The 20,672-nt window shown below is 47.1% G+C and overlaps 2 protein-coding genes across 2 annotated transcripts; one reads left to right on the plus strand and one right to left on the minus strand.

Annotated features, from left to right (window-relative positions):
- The first annotated feature begins 679 nt into the window (after positions 1–679).
- On the plus strand, positions 680–1,300 carry LOC124663978. The gene has a single exon (XM_047201599.1). It carries the CDS (start codon positions 680–682, stop codon positions 1,298–1,300), a length of 621 nt encoding a protein of 206 aa, XP_047057555.1.
- A 12,839-nt stretch (positions 1,301–14,139) lies between these two features.
- On the minus strand, positions 14,140–18,071 carry LOC124660789 (monoacylglycerol lipase-like). Its single transcript, XM_047198624.1, has 7 exons — positions 17,655–18,071; positions 16,479–16,517; positions 16,299–16,369; positions 15,656–15,720; positions 15,476–15,565; positions 15,158–15,250; positions 14,140–14,818 (listed from the first exon to the last, which is right to left on the minus strand). The coding sequence occupies exons 1-7, from the start codon at positions 18,035–18,037 to the stop codon at positions 14,402–14,404; spliced, it is 1,158 nt and encodes a 385-aa protein (XP_047054580.1). The 5' UTR covers positions 18,038–18,071; the 3' UTR covers positions 14,140–14,401.
- Positions 18,072–20,672: the final 2,601 nt, after the last annotated feature.

The raw sequence follows: 20,672 nt of genomic DNA on the forward strand, positions 1-20,672 counted from the left end.
AAAGTATCATTTGCTCTTGAGCACCAGTGCTCTCGTCGTTCAAATAAATTTAAAATTATGGTTTACAAGTTTTAAAAAAATCTGAAAATAATTCTGCACATAGTTAGTGTTGTATCCCACAAGCATGTAAAATCGTGACTTGAAATTCTTTGTACTGTGGGCTACACAAAAATGACAAATCTGATGAAATTTGGGGATTTGAAACATACTTCTACAGATCTACATTTTTGTTATTTTTTTACAGCTCGGAATACAAAGTATTTGGAATTGATATTTTACACATTTGTGGGATAATTCATGAACTACATCCGAATATTTTTTTTCATTTTTTTTAAGACTCACAGATATGGTTTTGAATTTTTTGAACTAACCAGGAGCACTGGAGCTCGGGAGCACGAAATCTGGGTTCGAAGCCGCTGGAAAGTATCATTTGCTCCTGAGCACACTCATCAGTATTCACTATCTTGCAATTGTCATGGGTAGTGCACGTACGTGTTCTTCGAAGTCACACATTCACACGTGTTACTCTATAGCATGTCGTTTGCTGCACACAACTACCACTCCTATATAAAACAACCAACCTACCTACCTAACCAGCAGTTGTATCAGTCCATCAGGCCAAACACGTACGTACGTACGTACTGAAAGCTATCGTTCCAGGGGGCGCGACAACGGAGGAATGGAGATCAGTGGCGAGGCGCGGCAAGGGTGGGTCGCCACCGCGGCGCCCGAGCAGTGTCGAGGAGCCGTGGAGGCCGTGCCACGGGGACGGGGGGTTGCGCCGCAAGAGCAGTGGCGAGGCGCCGTGGAGGCCGCGCTGCCGGGCACGCCGGCGGGCGCCGCGTGGGCGCACGTCGCCAGCTTCTTCTCCGCCCACCGCTACCTGCCCGGCATCGACGTGTGCGAGCGCGTGGCCGACGGCGCCGGCAGCGACGACGACGACGGCGACGGCCACCAGCTGATCATCCCCGGCTGCGTCCGGCACGTGGCCTCGCGCGCCACCGGCCTGTGGGCGCGCGAGCAGCTGCTGGAGGTGGACCAGGCGGCGCGGCGCCTCCGCTACGCCGTCGTCGCCAGCAACATGGGGTTCAGCCGCTACGTCGCCACGCTCCGCGTCCTGGACGACGGCGACCTCGGCGGCGGGTGCAGGATCTCGTGGGCGTTCGAGTGCGACGCCGTGCGGGGCGAGGGGTGGAGCGAGGCGGCGCTCGTGGCGCGCCTCGGCGCCAGCGTCCGGGGCATGGCCGAGCGGGTGCAGCGGCTGGTCGCACGGCCGGTAGCCGCCGTCGTCGACGCCTGACGTTGCCGATGGCGATCGAGGTTTCTGCTCGTCCGTGCACTCGTGCAGGATCGATGATCTACCTACCTACTCCGTACTTAATATTTCCGTAATATAGATTAGCTGAAAAACTTTGACTTGTCATGTCTGGACTCGTTATTTTAGTTATGTTTCTAATTGGTTCCGAGTCCCGAGTCATTTGTCCTGCAAGTCATTTGGCACATGCAGACATGCTCGTGCTCTGACCTTCGGACCGACACGACGTAGTAGCGCCCAACGTGTTTGCTTCTCTCGGTTCAGTGCGGCACATGGCGGGAAGTAGAGTACACGATTCGTTGAATGAAGGAAAGTAAAAAGAGTGTGGGGCCGAGATCGACAGGAGCGTGTGCATCCAAAGCCCGCCATGTTTCTTCGTGTTATGAGTCGTAATCAGAGGTTTAGTGATCTATAGCACATTTCCCAAGACTGTTTCTCGCAACTTCGAGCAAGTGTTATTTGTAGCTCACCACCCACGATCAAGAACAGGTGGTTCCATATTTCAGGCTGAGGATAATTTATGTTCCTTCAATTCATTAACAGAGCCCGTAATTGCTGCCGGAACTGAATTTTTCTGGCGGATTTACGGGTTCGAGCCAAAAGCCGCGCAGAATAGAGTCTTGAACTCCCGGCTCGGCCCGAAAAAAATTCTCATGGGCATGAGAAAGTCCACGCGCGGCCCGAGAAATTCTCAGTTCCAAAACCCTACTCCCCTCCGCCGCTCCGCCCTCTTCCGCCCGCGACTCCAACGAGAAATTTGAGCTTAGCCGCCGCCGCAATCGCACATCCGCGACCTCCACCTCCACCACATGGTTGGCGCTGGCAGCTGCGGGATGGGAGGCGGTCGGATTGGCGGCAGCAACTCGCCGCCGCGCCCCCCGGTCTTCCGCTCGGAGGTGGAGCGGAAGAGGTGGAACCGCTCCGAGGGCGCTCGGAAGCGGAGCGCGCGGCGGTGGACCAACTGGGGCTCACGCCTCCGGGGAAGCTCGCCTGCTATGCCAATAGCAGCGAGGGCTCTTCCTCCGGAGGATCGTGCCGGACATTTGCGCCGCCTGTCGATGACAGCAGCGAGGAGGAGGAGGAGGCGCCGTGTTGCAAAATGTTCAATTCCGGCCACTATGTCCTCAACGACGACGACGCGTCGGCGATCCAGCAGGTTGCCATCATATCGGAGGCAGAGGTACGCGCGCGGTTCCTCCGCGAGGAGGCGGACGCCGTCCGGCATATGTGCATGTACGAGGCTGCGCAGAGGGAGGCTGCCGTCCGCCGCGTCAAGCATGAGATCGTGGACATCGACGCCGAGCAGGGTCGCGCCCCCTCTATCGTCCTCCGCCTCGCCGTCGTCCGCCTCCCCATCCTCCGTCGCGCGTAGAGGCCCCGATAAGTATCTTGGGGCCGAATTTTGTTCATCGTTTGGTCACGCAGCGGAGGAACTACATATATATGATCTTTATTTTGCGATCCATATGTAAATTATGTATGTATGACTATGAATTTCATCGCCGAAGTTGTACTGCGATGAACAATTATCCTGATAAATTTTAATTTCAAGTTTTTCGGTTCTGATTTACGGGTTCTGCTCTGCGCCACCTCCGAATTCGCTCGAAACTAGTTTCTCGGGAGACTGAACTTGCGCTTTTCAGTTCACGTGTTTAGGGCTCCGTTAGAGATGCTCTTAGATGGTCACAAACATGACTGTTTATTTATTACTTCACGGGATTGTATTGGGGCTACCGATGGTACTCATGTGTTAGCAAGGATGCCCAAAGCATTGTCTTCCACATTTAGAGGAAGAAAGCACTACAATAGTCAGAATGCCCTAGCTGATGTGGATTTCGATATGAGTTCACATATGTGCTTGCTTGCTGGTTGGGGTGAGCTTAGGGCATCTCCAACCGCGTAACCCAAACGGACGCGCTGGGCCGTCCGTTTTGGGCCGTTTGGGTGGCCGAGCGGACGCGCGGACGGAGCCCCGCGTCCGCGCGTCCGTTTGGATCGCGCCCTGCGCCCAACGCGGCAGGTTTGGGTCGCGGCCCCGTACAGTACTTTTTCTTGTAAATCCACTATAAAAACACAAAATAAATTGTAGAAAATATATAAAATAGTTTAAATGCTCAAAATTTATTACACATTACATTGTCCACGTAATGAAGGATAAAGTATTATTAAAAAAAATGAAAAAAAGATACAAATGATCTAGGCTTCCGGATTTCCTTCATCATCGTTGTTTGCAGCATTGTTGCCTACATGCTGCCTGACGTGCTCGATCAAATCTGCCTGCAGCTGGTTGTGTACAGCTAGATCTCGAATTTCATGGTGTGCATGAAGAACTTCCTGGAATGATGCCGGGCCACGTTGAGGAGTAACCAACTCTCCCTGGACGACGTGTCGATGAAGTTCTTGAAGAAGTAGTCGTCGTCGCTGTCCACCATGATCTACAGATGAAAAGGGACAAATTTTAGTATGCCCATTTCATCGAACACGTCGCACGCGGAGGCCATCCGGTGCGTCCGTAGGGACCTGCAGGCCATGGCCGTCTCGGCCGACCAAACACGGTGCACGAGAGCTCACCTCCGGCGGCAACGGCGCAGCTGCGAACGGCGGGAGGTCTCGCGACAGTGGGAGGACAGTGGCGACGGCGACGGCGTCCGCCGACTATGCTACGACGCGGCGAAAGCAGCGCGGGGCCGCGACCTATGCTTCCGCCCCGCTTGCCGGCGTGTCGACGACGGTGGCCGGCGTCGACGCCTCTCCCAAATTGCCGGTCCTTGGCTGGCGGCGGAGCGCCGGGAGATGTGTGCGAGGAGTTTGTGTTTTGGGAGACAGACAGGCGGGCCAGGGGCGGACAAGGGGAGGACGCGAGCGACCAGCATCCGGCGTCCGCGGCCACGCAAACTCGACCCAGATTTGGGCCGGGTTTGGGTCGTCCCGGACGCCGCGGCCATCCGTTTTAGGGATAGGTCCGCGCGCTGGGCCGCGTTTTTGTCCGGCTCGACCCAAACGGACGCGCGGGCGCGGTTTGGGTCGCGCGGTTGGAGATGCCCTTATGATGCAATATGCTGATGGACAGCTTGTCCAGGCCTCATGGGTTGCAAATACCTGATGGTAAGTTCTAGCTTGGAGATGCTGGATTCTATCACCCTTCAGGAGAGGTATCACCTCAACGAGTTCAGTGCAGGCAACAGACCAAATAATGCGGAAGAGTTATTAAATCTAAGACACTGAAGCCTTAGAGTCACCATTGAGAGGACTTTTGCTTCTTTAAAGAATAGGTTTAAGATCCTTGACAAGAAACCTTTCCAACTTACTACGCTCAAGTCAAGCTGGTTCTTACTTGCTACATTATTCACAACTAGATCTTAGGTTGGGGCGAGGATAAGTACTTCCAAGTACCTGTTGTGCTTGATGAAGTTGAGACCGACCATGGCGTGGAGGCAGACGACAATGAAGCCTGGAAGAACAAGAGGCTCGAGTGGAAAACGCAATGTGGGAGGCTAGAGGGCACACCACCATGTGAGAAGAAAAAGGAAGATGAAGAAGAAACTCCCCCTTGATACCCCTTTGTGAACTCCCCTGTTGATGACCCTCTGATGAACTACCCTATGATTACCGTCGTAGTGCAATGTTAAACCCCCATTCTAAGTAGCTAGGATTGTGTTTATGAACTATCAGTCATAGTAGCTAGGAACTTTGCTTATGAACTGTCATTCGTAGTACCTAGGGACTCTTCTTATGTACTATTAGGATGAACTGACGAATTGGTAGCTTCTTTATGTGTGATGGTGGTGATAGTATGGTAAGGTAACCAGTCTAGAGAAGAGGTGACCACAACATTTGCCATGATGGTACCAAACATGTGACATCGCATCTCCAACTTGATTTGGGCTTGGCTACATCCAACCAAACACTATGAGCTTTTCGGCCCAATCGATGATCATGAGCAACCAAACAACATGTCAATTGTGGCTCGTGACTCATTTCGAATGGCCTAAGTGAAAGGATCGTATGCCGCACCTAGAGGGGGGTGAATAGGTGCTAACCATTTTTTAGTTCTTTTTCAATTTAGGCTTGACACAAAGGTAAATTCTCTAGATATGCAACTATGTGAATTTACCTATATGACAAGATTAACTACTAATCAAGATATAGCTAGACAACATATAGTAGAGCTAATAAGGATAGAGGTAACCGAGAGTGGAGCACACGGAAACACATAGATGATTCCCGTAGTTCCTTCCTTTTGAGGGGAAGTACGTCTACGTTTGGAGGAGTGTAGTCGCCATGAAGGCCATACCAACGCCAGAAAGACCTCGCTCAGGTCTCCTGTGAGCAACGCCACAAAGGCCTAGCCCACTTCCACTAAGGGATTTCCTCGAGGAGGAAATCAGGCCTTTACAAGGTTCTTGGGGCACACATCCACAATCGAATTGGAGGCTCCCAATATGTGTAACAACACAACAACAACAACAACAACAACAACAACAACAACAACAACAACAACAACAACAACAACAACAACAACAACAACAACAACAACAACAACAACAACAACAACAATAACAACAACAACAACAACAACAAGAGTTTCCAAAGAGGAACACTAGCAAAGGGGCACTCAAGCATATGAGGGGGATCAAGAGCTTTGGATGGTTGGATGAGGAGATCTAGTGATTCTTGTGTTTCTCCTCGGTGAAGATGTAGATCGGGGTCTTCTCCTTCGATTCTCCAAAGATCAAGAGCTTTGGATGGTTGGATGAGGAGATCTAGTGATTCTTGTGTTTCTTGAAGTGGCTCTAATGGTGGATGAACTTGAGCAAGAATGAGCAACTTGAGCTGGAAGAAGAAGGGGGTATTTATACCCCCACCAATTGTAGCCGTTGCAGACTTTAGGGCCGGAAATTCCGGTGTTAGTTGGGGCCGGAATTTCCGTCCCCTCCCCCCTGGAATTTCTGCCCCCTCGATACAAATGTCCGGGCAAATTTCCGGGGGGTATACTGAGATCCTAGACCCTCATGTCCTTAGCGAAATTTTGGGGGCCGAAAATTCTCAAAATGTCCGGGCCGGAATTTCAAGCCCACCGGATATTTTGCCCCTGCGACAAAAATGTCCAGGCAAATATCCGGGGGTCATCCAGTGGCTCTGGACCTTAAGTCCTTAGCAAAAATTTGGGGGCCGAAAATTCTCAGAATTTCCGGCCCGGAATTTCTGGCCTGGAAATTCCAGACTTCTTCCTTTCTTCTTCCTTTTCATCCATGGCTTTTCCATTTTTAATACTTCTCACTTCAAACTATAATGTAGATCATATCTGCACACTACGCCACATTAGATTACCACATATGTTGTCATCAAACACACAAAACATAATTATGGAGAGATGTTCTTTCACTAAGGACCTAGAGCCTATCCTCATTGAGCCCCAAATCACCCGACGCTACCAAACGTGCCCCTAATGACAAAGCACGCGTCCCTGATGGCTTCGCCAAGGCTTTCTACAAGTCATGTTGGGAGATCATTAAGCCGGAGATTATGAATGTTTTTGTTGGATAATTAGGCACAATTTCCATGATTAATTCCAGAATATTAAGCATGACGACAGTAACTACTAACATGTGAAACTCGAACATACTAGATGTAGTGATCGACATGAACAGTAGCATAGCAAATAGTACAACATCCATCGCTAAACAGATCGAGATATGTCGCACGTACCGATCTGGTGGAGGTGGCGGTGGAGGTGTAGCAGATGATGTGGCGGCAGTAACGTTGTTGATGAGAACGTTGTTGACGACGGGGATGACGGGTCGAAGTAGATGGCGTTGAAGACGACGGTAGGCAGCACCGCCCGACTTGGACGGAAGGCGACCCGTGATGAAGAGCTTGAGCGAGTCGCGCGCGAGCGCTTCCCAAAAACCTAATTCGCCCTCTCCCGTACAGGATCGCAAGGACGAGCGGTTCCGGAGACCTACTCTCCCGTTCGCGGATGCACGTCGGCGCGCGGGATGGAGTAGGCTATGATGGCGGCGCAAGCAGAGAGAGGTGGAAACCCTAACTCGTGTATTCAGTGTATTTCTGCGGTAGCCGGGCAAGAGATTATATAGGCTCGGGAAACCCTAGGCAACGTGGGCCACGCCCACGTAGCACGAACGTTTCGAGTCGGTTACAGATAGCCCACGATCCGGAGCGACCCGAACCGACTAACTGCGACGCGTCCGTCTAGGACTCTGTTCGTTTTCCTGAGCTGCAAAAAGTAAGGAAAGTCTCGGCTCGAGGCTCAATCCACTCACCACGAGCGCGGCGCGCGCGTCGTGACGTGTCGAGTCGAGTCGAGTCGAGTCGAGTCGAGGAGGAGGAGGAGCGCGCGCGTGTAGCACTCCTATTCTCACTCACTTACTAGTGGTGGAACAACCCACCTTATAAGGTGGTCTAACTTCCTCCCAACTTTCCATGTGGGACTAAACTTCCCACCTCTTGCCACTCCCTAGTGAGCTGCCACCAACTTGGGCTCAAACTCACAAGGCTACCACTATGTGGGCTTTGAGATTTATAGGGAAAACTGAAATCTAATTTGGGCCACTAAAAAGTGGGCCCAATATTTCAACAATCCCCCACCAGATCTCAAATCCCCATTTAGAGATTTACCAATACTCACTTGCTTGTTTATATACCGGTGTTTCAGCGGAGACTGTTAAGTTGAACTTCCGCCTAGAACCTTAAGCTACATCCATTCACACTTGAACAATGGACTAAGCCTTGAATTGCAAGTTTTGCGTGAACAGGGTTTCAATCAAAGTCATGACCGAGTACATGGCTGCCGGTAGCCTACCCCGCGGGTGAAGCATATGCGTCATACTTCGTGGTCTCTTCATGAGTTTAGTAGAGATCACCCAAATCTCATAGATTGCGACGTTTAACAATCGGACTCATATAGGTGTGTTATTTCAAGAATGCTCGTAGGACGGCATCTTTGCTAATATAGCCAACATAAACACATTAAGGCTTGTTGCCAACCTGCCTTACAGCAAATGAGAGTTGTGCATCTTCACATAGAGAGGGTTACATAATACTCTCCTCAATTAAACCACTAGTTTGTTCTTCCCAGGTCCTAATTCACGGGATCTCCGATCACAAAGGTTGGGTTACCACTATGGTATAACATCAACGGGTCTCAAACCCATCTTCCTCGATGCACTTTCTATCACATTACGTGATAGTCCCTTTGTAAAGGGATCTGCGCAGTTTTTGTCTGTTTGAATATATGTAACGGTTATTACTCCGGAGTTTCGCAATTTCTCGACGGACTTCAAACGTCTCTTGACGTGTCTTGATGACTTCGCGTTATCCTTAGAATTGTTCACTTTGACAATTACGGTTTGATTGTCACAATTCAAAAGGATTGCCGAACAGGTTTTTCAACCACGAGGCAAGTCCATCAAGAGCTCACGCAACCATTCCGATTCAACGGTGGTTGTGTCTAAAGCGATAAGTTCCGCTTCCATAGTTGACCTCGTCAATATGGTTTGCTTGCAAGATCTCCATGATACTCGCGCCACCTCCAAAGGTAAATACATACCCACTTGTGGCGTATAGATCAGCTACATCCGAGATCCAATTCGAATCACTATATCCTTCAAGCACAGTGGGTGCCCGAATAGTGAATCCCATAACTCATTGTACCACATAGGTAGCGCATGACCCTATCAAGTGCATGCCAATGATCGATGCACCGGGTTTGACATGAACCTACTCAACTTGCTAACAGCAAAAGAGATATCGGGTCCGGTCGCGCTCGCTAAGTACATGAGTGAGCCAACGATCCGAGAATATCTCAATTGATCTATGGCAATCCTCCGGTTCTTGCGTAGTGTCACACTCGGGATCATAAGGTGTTGGAGAAGACTTGCTATCAATATAGCCGAACCGGCTCAAAATCTTCTCAACATAATGGGATTGCGTTAGAGTAATCCCACTCTCGTTCTTAATCAGCTTGATGTTCAGAATCACATCAGCTTCTCCCAGATCTTTCATATCAAAGCTCTTTGACAAGAAAGACTTCACCTCGTGTATTACTCTCATGTTTGTACCAAAGATCAGAATATCATCCACATACAAACATAGTATAACACCTTCGCCCCCACCATGGCGATAGTAAACGCACTTGTCAGCCTCATTGACAACAAAGCCTACAGAAGTTAAAGTTCTGTCAAACTTCTCATGCCATTGCTTAGGTGCTTGTTTCAGGCCATATAAAGATTTCAGCAACTTGCACACCTTTCTTTCTTCACCTTTTACTACAAACCCATCAGGCTGATCCATATAGATTTCCTCTTCCAACTCTCCATTAAGGAAAGCTATCTTTACGTCCATTTGATGAACGATAAGACCATAGGAGGCAGCCATGGATAGTAGTACTCGAATGGTGGTAAGTCTAGCGACAGGTGAATAGGTGTCGAAGTAATCTTCGCCTTCTCTCTGTGTGTAGCCTTTCGCTACAAGCCGCGCCTTGTATTTTTCAATAGTACCATCAGGTCTTAGCTTCTTCTTGAACACCCATTTGCAGCCCACAGGCTTGCATCCATGGGGTTGTTCTGATAGCTCCCAAGTTCCATTAGAAAGAATCGAGTCCATCTCGTTATGGACGACTTCTTTCCGATCATCCGCATCCGGAGATGCATATGCCTCTGCAATGGACGTGGGAGTATCATCCACAAGGTACACAATGAAATCATCACCAAAGGATTTTTCAATCCTTCGTCTCTTGCTCCGTTTAGGAGCTTCATTGTCATCCTTCTCGGTAACATTCTCATGTGATTGTTCAAAATACTCATTAGATGTACTAGACTCGGGAATTATCTCGGTAGAAATTCTAGCAATGCTATGCATATCTTTCATAGGAAACATATTCTCAAAAAATGTTGCATCACGAGATTCCATAATAGTATCAACATGCATATCAGGTACCTCGGATTGAACTACTAAAAATTTATATCCTACACTCCGAGGAGCATAACCTAGAAAGATACAATCCACTGTCTTTGGTCCAAGTTTGCGCTTCTTAGTAATTGGAATATTGACTTTCGCCAAACATCCCCATGTGCGCAAATACGAAAGTGATGGTTTTCTCCCAGCACACTCCTCGTAAGGGGTTTTATCTTTATTCTTGTTAGGAACTCTATTCAGGACATGACATGAAGCCAACAAAGCCTCCCCCCACCATGCCTTTGATAAACCAGCAGTGGCTAACATGGAATTCACCAAGTCGGTCGGCGTGCGGTTTTTCCTCTCAAGCAACCCCGTTTGATTGGGGTGAATAGGGAGGCGTCCTCTCATGAATAATACCATGTTCCTCACGAGAATTCATCAAAGATTTTAGGAAAGTATTCGCCACCACGATCCGACTCGAGACGCTTGATCTTTCTCTCTAGTTGATTTTCAACTTCGGCCTTATAAATTTTAAAGTAGTCTAAAGCTTCATCTTTAGTTCGCAACAAATAAACATAGCAAAATCTAGTCGCATCATCAATCAATGTCATGAAATATCTCTTTCCACCTTTTGTCAACACACCATTCATCTCGCATAGATCAGAATGTATGAGTTCTAGAGGTGCCAAGTTTCTCTCCTCGGCCGCCTTGTGAGGCTTCCGTGGTTGCTTCGATTGCACACAACTATGGCACTTAGAACCTTTGGCAATGGTGAAATTCGGAATTAAACTTAAACTGGATAACCGAGACATTAAACCAAAATTAATGTGACATAAACGAGAATGCCAAACACTGGTATCATCACTAACATTGCCACAGATATGGTTCACAGACTTATTACTGAAATCAGAAAGCGAAAAGCGGAACAATAAATTGTCCGCACTCATAGCCTTTACCAATAAATTGTCCGCACTCATAGCCTTTACCAATAAATTGTCCAAACTTGGAAACAACTACTTTATTCGACTCTAAAACAACCTTAAACCCATCTCTGCATAGAAGGGAGCCGCTAACGAGATTCTTGTTCATAGTAGGGACATGCTGCACGTTCCTCAGCTGCACGATCTTCCCCGAAGTGAACTTCGGATCTACCGTGCCAACACCACGAACGAAGCATGTGACCCATTCCCCATCAAGACGGAAGAATCCCGGGCGACCTGGTAAGAAGTGAACATGGATATGTCAGCACACACATGAACATTAGCACCTGTATCAATCCACCAACATGGAGATTGAAATACCGAAAGAACAAGTAAAGAGATTACCGTACCCATCAGCATTGCTAGCGGTCACCGTGTTGACTTGCCTCGCCTTTTTCTTGCGGTCTGCCCTCTCCGGACTAGTCCTTAGAAAAGTGGCCGGTCTCTCCACATGTAAAGCAGCTCGGATCCGCTTTGTTTATCATCTTCTTCTTCTTGAAGGTTGTAGTCTTCATAGGCTTATTGAAGGAGGGCTTGTTATTCCCTTTGTTCTTGCTGTAGGATTTCTTCTGCACCATGTTGGCGCTAGACTGACCCTCTCCTTTCTCAGTATTATCCTTAGCCCGAGCTTTCTCCTCAACATCAAGAGATGCTATCAAATTTTCAACTGATATCTCCTGTCTCTTGTGTTTGAGAGTTGTGGCAAAGTTCCTCCATGAAGGGGGCAACTTAGCGATGATGCATCCAGCCACAAACTTGTCAGGTAAGGCACACTTAAGGAGTTCAAGCTCTTTCGCAATGCACCGTATCTCATGAGCTTGTTCGACTACGGAACGGTTGTTAACCATCCCGATGTCATGGAAGTTCTCCATGATGTACGAGTTCATCGCTGCATCGGTTGCACCGAACTTAGCATTCGGTGCCTCCCGGAGCTCTTTACCATCCGTTATGTGCATGTACACATCACACGGACGATCAACAAGAATACTCGAACGCATCCGACGAAGAGAGTATTGTTTTCCTTGAACTTGTTCGATCTTGGTCAGATATAGTTCCTTCGAGTAAACCATCGGTAACTTCGAACACTTTCGGATGAGTAAGCCGAGCATGACCTTATATCGCCACCTCTTAAAGTGCACACCGGTAAACTTATCCGGCCTCGGTGCATCGGAAAAACCAGCCATTGTTAACTCGGAAATTGCCGACAATTAGGTTTTTGGATTGTTGGATAATTAGGCACAATTTCCATGATTAATTCCAGAATATTAAGCATGACGACGGTAACTACTAACATGTGAAACTCGAACATACTAGATGTAGTGATCAACATGAACAGTAGCATAGCAAACAGTACAACATCCATCGCTAAACAGATCGAGATATGTCGCACGTACCGATCTGGTGGAGGTGGCGGTGGAGGTGTAGCAGATGATGTGGCGGCAGTAACGTTGTTGATGATAACGTTGTTGACGACGGGGACGACGGGTCGAAGTAGATGGCGTTGAAGACGATGGTAGGCAGCACCGCCCGACTTGGACGGAAGGCGACCCGTGATGAAGAGCTTGAGCAGTCGCGCAGAGCGCTTCCCAAAAACCTAATTCGCGAGACGTACTCTCCCGTTCGCCGATGCACGTCGGCGCGCGGGATGGAGTAGGCTATGATGGCGGCGCAAGCAGAGAGAGGTGGAAACCCTAACTCGTGTATTCAGTGTATTTCTGCGGTAGCCGGGCAAGAGATTATATAGGCTCGGGAAACCCTAGGCAACGTGGGCCACGCCCACGTCGCACGAACGTTTCGAGTCGGTTACAGATAGCCCACGATCCGGGAGCGACCCGAACCGACTAACTGCGACGCGTCCGTCTAGGACTCTGAAAGTCTCGGCTCGAGGCTCAATCCACTCACCACGAGCGCGTCGCGTCGTGTCGAGTCGAGTCGAGTCGAGTCGAGACGAGCGAGCGAGGAGGAGGAGCGCGCGCGTGTAGCACTCCTATTCTCACTCACTTACTAGTGGTGGAACAACCCACCTTATAAGGTGGTCTAACTTCCTTCCAACTTTCCATGTGGGACTAAACTTCCCACCTCTTGCCACTCCCTAGTGAGCTGCCACCAACTTGGGCTCAAACTCACAAGGCTACCACTATGTGGGCTTTGAGATTTATAGGGAAAACTGAAATCTAATTTGGGCCACTAAAAAGTGGGCCCAATATTTCAACAGTTTTCCGAAACTTTCACTCTCTTCTAAGTGGCAACTTTAATTGGCTCAACTCCTCCAACATTGCTTTGAATCCGAAGAATGATGGTGCCGGGAAAGATGCACGATTTTTGGCCAATTAGGCTCATTCATGCTATTTCTACTATCATTGCCAAAATCATGGCATCTAGACTTGCTTCCCATATGAACTCCCTCCCATGTATTTTCAAAATCTTGCGAGGAAGTTTCACCAATCCAAAACACCGTGCCTTTTACTCAAGCTTCATATAAGGAAATCCTTTGACTCGGTTAGATGAGATTATCTTACGGACCTCCTCCAACACTCAAAGTTGACTTGGAACTGTACAACGTCCCCAGCTTCCACTTGGCTGCTGACGACAAACCTTCTAGGACAGCTACCAGTACCGGCCAGGACCTGGCTTCTATTTTAGAGGATGCGGACAGGGGTGGTTATAATATCTGCACCTTGGTTCATAGAATAATCATATGAACATGTCCAATCATGCATAATCCACGGCTCGCCATTGTTGACTCTCAAAAGCTGCCTAACGGTCCCTACCACCACTTGGCACATGCTGGTCCGAGACAACTACCTGCCAGGATACGGGCAGCTGCTTGTTTTCGTTTTAAAGGTTTGCAGCTGTCAGGATAATTGGTGAGTAAAGCTTAGCAGAATCCAGGTTTGCAGGCCAGCAGTACGCGTTCTTCTTTTGTTGCCCCTTTATTTATCATCATAGATAGAGTTTTATACAAAAGCATAATTCACTAACTTTTCCATTTCATTGGCCTGCAAGGGCAGCATGTGAGATGAGGATCACAACATCCAACAGCAGATCAATCTCAGAAAATACCATCATGCATCAAGAATGAGACCAAAGCCATCATGCCATGAGCCCACGACTGCAATCCCATGGCCGTGATCTGAGTAATCACCACATGATTTTATCTCCACCCTCATCTTCAGAAAACTAATCTTTACACAGATTGCAGCGCGAGCGTTCGGTCCATCCACTCGATGATGTCCGCCGCGATCTCATCACGCTCGGGCTCGAAGAGCAGGTCGTGGAGGAACCCCTCGTACAGCCTCATGTCCTTGTGCCTGGACGCGGCCTCGTTGTAGAGGTCCTGCGACGCCAAGGGATCTGTCACGCGGTCCGCAGTCCCGTGCAGGACCATGAACGGGACCGTGACTTTCTTCAGGTTGTGCAGCAGGAAGGAGGAAATGCGCAGTATCTCATGGCCTGTCCGGACCCTGATCGGCCCAGTGTACACCAGTGGGTCGGAGTATTTCGCTAGCAGTGCAGCAGGGTCGCGAGAGACAGGGATGCCCCGCTTGTTGGCTCCCTTGAATTGGAACTTCGGTGCTATCAGAGAGAATATTGGTGCCACAGCCTGCATCGTGTCAATTCAGAAAGGTCTCAGAAGTTATGCAAATAAATAGAGCCAAAATTTGAAGTTTTCAATCTGAAGATGAAATCAAAAGCAGGGATTCTACAATAGCTTCAGAAATCAGAAGTGTCAGATCAATCATTCAACTAGAAAATCTGATGGGAGTATTTCCAAATAAGTTCTGATGAAATAGGAAAGCAACATATGGAGATTTTCATCAATCAATTTTTAAAAGTATATGCATGTCATCCATCCACGCTTCATGATTCAAGAAATGAGCAGCATGTTGATTCTTAGAATGCTCATACAACAGATATACTTGGACAAGAATAGGTATATTACCCCAACTATTGGATGCGCTGGTTTTACACGCACAGCTGGTGAAGTCAGGATGATCCCTTCCAGTCTGGCTCTAATATGAGCATACAGCGATGCCTGAAAAGCGACAGCTAGTGATGAGCTTACGGGAAAGAGGAAAATTAAGCGTTTTAAATGAGCATCGTCAGCCAAACCATTCCAACCAGGCTATTTTGTTAATGCTTTGCACCATTCTCCGCCCGGCAGGGTATCCATTGTTCACAGGGCCCAGAGGAGTAGGGTCAGTGTCTAAATCTGGCCTAAATATTGAAGAGAAAAAGGGTTTAATTTGACGAGCCGTACCTTTAACACAACAGCTCCACCAGTGGAGTGACCAAGCAGAAAACAAGGGACCCCTGGAGCCTCCAGCATAATTTTTTCGAGAAGTACTTCCTGCTCAGAGGAAATCATATTATTACATTGCTCCTATCAAAAAATAAAATCAGTAACAGCATTTAGTAGTAGGCAGAGACAGAGACTTACCATGTCTTCTATAACATAATCTAGTGAAGGCACATAACCGTGCAGACCATCGCTGCCACCATGGCCTGTATCCATAGGCTTAAGTTAGCCTGCTAAAAAACCAATGCAAAATCTAATGGCATGCTCACAGGATAACTGAGATTGAGAACTGTGGATATTTAGTGTTGTTTGATCCATCAGTAAAATTTGCAAGGTAAGAATCCACAACTCTGAGGATGAATATCATAAGTAGCCTTAGCAGCATGTGTTATATTTTACCTCTGTATGTCGGGTTATATTTTACCTCCGTATGTCATTATTGAAAAGAAAATATTTGATTCCAAATATTGTTATACCACTACTGCTACCAGACAGCTAACGCTTTGTTACTTTGATGTACACATAATCCACTGAACAAATTATTCTCAATAGTTTCCAAGTCTTCTAGCAAACACCAAACAATTAATGATTACCACTTTGTTTGATTTTAGTGTTTCAAGAAATAATTATGTCAGATCTACCAACAATCCTATAAATTGATCAGTGCATTCTGACTTTGTTTCTAAATATAGCACTAAACTTCCACCAAACCAACCATATTTATTATTTCCTTTAACATAGCAGAAGTAGACATGTTGAGAAAACCAAAAGTAGGGCTCCTTACCTATCCAATCCATTGCATATACTCCAAACCCACATGCTGTCAGCTGCTCGGCAAAATGCAAATATCTTCCACTGAGACAATATTAAGATGTACTTAATTACGAGGAAGTGGAGAATATAGAAATTTATATACATCACCATGTTTAGGTGGGAGGGGGATGACCCAACAGGATTTCCTTACCTGTGCTCATTGAGCCCATGTACGATTAGCAAAATGCCCCTACAGTGAAAGAAGAAAATAATCAATACAAAATTAACAGGTAAGGAACCGGATAATTGCGCCACAGCAAGTAAAGAAGGGTTCAATTCGATGCTCGGGACTCCTCATTTCTTACAGAAGAGATTGAAAGAGAACCATACTCTTCAGAAGGTTTCACGCGCGTAGAGTAATCAAATCAAATTTGTCAGCGGAATTAGGGGTGGCAGATTACCTAAACTAGCTGTGGTTGTTTGACTATAGTGTCATCCGAATTGAGAATAGAGTTCATAGTCAGCTCAAGCAACTAATTCCGCTCGAGCAACTACATACTGGGCCATGTGAAGAATAATCTGACACCTCGGTTGAACAACTAGGATCAGTCATTCAAGAATAAAAAAAATCCCTTGGCCCCTTTCTTGACAGCTAAGGTTTCCTAAGTCACATTGAGCCAGTACGTTAAGGTTATTCATTGACAGCCGAGGGATAAGAATGGAACAACAGTTGGGAGATAAGGACTAGCTTATAACTTTATTGCATCCTAGACAGAGGTAATGACTACCGAATGCAGAGAACAATGGAGCTGTGAAAAAACTTAAATGTACCCAACGTGCATCGCACGGCAAGTCTCTTTATGTGTACTGAGCAGAGTCTGTAAAACATCAGGTATCCAGTAAAGGCAAACTCTTGGCGCGTGATCGAAACCGCAGCTAGTATGGATTATAATGTCTAAAATGCTCACCGAATCGTCTGAGCAGGCGCACAAAATTGGAACTTTAACTGAAAATCAATACCCTTTGGCATCAGTGAAAGACCCCCAAAAAACTGCAAGAGAACCATTCAACACGCAAAAGCCGGAAATCGACAAATAAGCGAAGTTTCCAATGGATCAGTACCAAATGAACAAAATCCAAAATTGCGAAAATACAACGTGATTGACTGATTCAACGGAAGAACAGATCACGCAAAAAGGCGCCCTTTCTCGGAAAAATCAGTTTCCTCGTTCCCCCAGCGATTACGATCACGACAGCGAAATCCACACAAACCACCAAAAAGAAACCACCAATTTCCCCAGCAGCGACCGAAACGGCCACGGTCCACGGAATTAAGCCAATTTTGATCGCGGAAGAAGGAGAAAAAAAACGTCAGGGCCTCTCTCACCTCATCTCGGCGGCGGCGGCCGGCTTCCAGACGCGGCAGAAGAGCGCGTTCCTCCGGGCGCCGGAGATGACGAAGGTGCCGGACCTCCTCCCTTCCGCGTCGTCGTCCTCGACCATGGGCACCTCCTCCGCGAGGGCCCGGCGTCGGCGCACGTCCTCCTCCTCGGCGGCCCTGCGGCGGGTCCTGGCCTTGCCGAGGCGGGGCTCGGCCGCGTCGGGGCTGCGGCGGCGGCGGCTGACGAGGAGGAGGAGCCAGAGGAAGAGCGAGTGGAGCGCGACGGCGAGGCGGAGCAGCGCGCGGCGGGACAGCACGGAGCGGAAGACCGGCACGATCCGGCTCGTGGCGCCCGACGTCATCATCATCTCCTCGCCGCCCATCTCCATCGCCCTCTCCTCTCTTCTCTCCTCTCTTCTCCTCGTTGCCTGGCTAGTTTTGTTGTCTTTTTACTTTTTCTTGGCGTTTTAGGCGGTCCCGGACTTCGTGGGCCGTCCCGCGTTTTTATAGCGAAGAAGATTTAGACGGCCGGGAGCGCGGTGTGTTTGTTGCTTCCTTCCTGGAAATCTGTATGTATATATTGTCCATGTAGGCGTAGTTTTTAATTCTTACTCTTTTAAATTCGTTTTAACTCAGCGGCAAGTGGGTCCCACTTGCAGGCCGAGAGCTTGCAACGGCCAGTCGTGGTCCCACATGTCATAGCTACAGCTGTTGGGTTTGTTTCGTTTCGATGACTTTCTTTTACATGGTTATTTAGAGGTAATTTGGCAGAATTATGCAATTGGGCCACGTTGCCCGGAAGGCGGGAGGGAGCTCATGAGGGGTCGGCGGAGCTCGGCAGGCGGCGGTTGAGGAGTTTAGAAGGGTGGCCAAGTTCATGAGGGGTCGGAGGAGCGGCACTTATGGAGCTTGAGAGGGGGGGCATGGTTGAAGAGTGCTTGGCCCTGAACTCCCACTGTTGTAGCAATGGGGAACCTTTGACAATGGGCAGAAGCTCGATCGAGCAACGTCAAAGGCAATGCCGCTCGTAAAACTCTTTCATCTAGTGTGTGTTCATGACATGGCTCGAGAAACAAGCCTTGGCTAACTCTGAGCCATTATTCATGGTAAGACAAGGGGTCTAGTTCTTTAAAAATAATCTAATCTACCAGAGCATTTTCTACATGAAGAAGAGAGGGGTTTCGCAAAAAAAATAAGATGAAGAAGAGTGGGGAGACGATGATCATGAGGATCTCATGCCAAAAGGTGTGAAGAACACACATTTGTAAAAATTTATGTCGATAGATTTAGTGTTCATTGCATAGCTAGGATTAAGACAATAAACTGACGTAAAAGATGAGAGGAATGCGGTGGAACAGTGATGGTTAGTGAACTCTACAAAACACTGTACAATTCATTAGACACTATAGGAGAACAAATTAGATTTTCTGATCTTATTAGAGATGGGTCGATCTAATTTTTGTTCACCCTTTCTCATTGATTTATTAGGAGGGTTAGACTACATGTGGTATTGTCAAGCCCTCAATTGGGCGCTCGAACGGGATTTTGGTAGGTATTAACATGAAAACTATGTCAATCCGTAGAGTGGAGACTGGACATTCATCGTGTTAAGCTTTTTTGTTAAGGTTGTGAGTGGAATCTAGTAGGCATCTATGGGGCGGCCCAAAATGCGCTCACACCAGACTATGTAGCTGAGCTAGTTAGAATTTTCGATTCGGAAAGTACATACTAAACCTTAACAACTTGCTTTTTTGTTAGTACTATGTTGTTAGGAGACTTCAATATCATTAGAAGATAAAAAGAAGACAATAATGCTAGCTTTAGTGCACGATGCTCCTTTCTTTTTTAATGTGATTATTGAGAGTTTTGATCTAAGAGAGATTGCTCTTTTCGGTCGACAATTTACTTGGGCTAGCATATGAGAGGTTCCTACCTACCAGAAGTTAGATCGTGTTTAGATAACATAGACTGGAAACATAAATTTGTATGTGCTTTGACTCGAAGGGGTGAGAACATACCCAATTACTTATCGATTCAAGTGATATGCTCACCTTGTAATATGAACCACTTCATTTTTGAGCTATCTTGGATGCACCAAGATGGCTTCTATGATATGATAAAGAATGAATGGAAAGTTATTCAAACTTGAAAATCACATGCCCAAAGATCACAACATAAGATTGGACATCTAAAACAGTTTTACAAGGGTGGGATTTTCTTTTAGTGTAATCTATGAAAAGGAGAAAGAGAAGCATATCTTTTTAACTGGTGAACTTGATTTAAAAGCTAAAACATCATCTCTTATGTAGCCGAAAGGACATAAAAAGGACAGGCTTATGTTAGCATAACTAAATTGCGGTGTGATGAAGAGCCCAAATGGGCTCAATGCGGCAAAGTTAAAAACACTCAAGAAGGATGAAATCCACCTAATTGCTAATGGTAAGTTGGTAACGTAAAAATAAACTTATCTTTCATCTTGAAAAAAGATGAGGGGACTATAGTTGATCAAGAAAACTTAAAAATGTTTAGCTCTGAGTAATACAAAAAAAAAGCACCAGAACCAAATGATTCCAGCATAAGAGAAGAAGTCACTCGTGATATACCTAAGTTGTCGGAGGATGAAAACATTATTCTCATATATCCTTTTATGTAAGAAGAAGTGTTTGAAGCCTTCTCCGAAATGGAGGATAGTAAAACTCCGAGACCAGATGGGTTCCTGCCGAGTTGTATCATAAGTTTCAGAATGTCCTTAAAACATATTGCATGTAACTTTTCACCCAATTATAGAATAGGGATATGCCAATTTATAAATTTAATGTTGGTGTCATTACTCTCTTGCCTAAGAAACAAGATGGAAGTAGAATTGAGCAATATAGGCTTATTTTTTTGCTAAATGTTAGCTACCAAATCTTCACTAAAGCATGGATTAATCATGCGACTGCAATTGCACATAAAGTAGTGTGGCCTACTCAATCAACTCTCATATAGGGGGATATTCTGGAAGAGGTTATTGTTCTCTATGAG

The sequence above is a fragment of the Lolium rigidum genome, chromosome 6 (genome assembly GCF_022539505.1).
Source record: "Lolium rigidum isolate FL_2022 chromosome 6, APGP_CSIRO_Lrig_0.1, whole genome shotgun sequence".
NCBI classification, from domain to species: Eukaryota; Viridiplantae; Streptophyta; class Magnoliopsida; order Poales; family Poaceae; genus Lolium; species Lolium rigidum.

Coding starts and splice junctions, on each gene's coding strand:
- LOC124660789 (XM_047198624.1), bottom strand. CDS start 18,037: ATGGAGATGGGCGGCGAGGAGATGATGATGACGTCGGGCGCCACGAGC. Junction 16,518..17,654: donor GCCGCCGCCGCCGAGATGAG/GTGAGAGAGGCC, acceptor CTTTCACTGTAG/GGGCATTTTGCTAATCGTAC. Junction 14,819..15,157: donor CAGCGCATCCAATAGTTGGG/GTAATATACCTA, acceptor GACACGATGCAG/GCTGTGGCACCAATATTCTC.
- LOC124663978 (XM_047201599.1), top strand. CDS start 680: ATGGAGATCAGTGGCGAGGCGCGGCAAGGGTGGGTCGCCACCGCGGCG.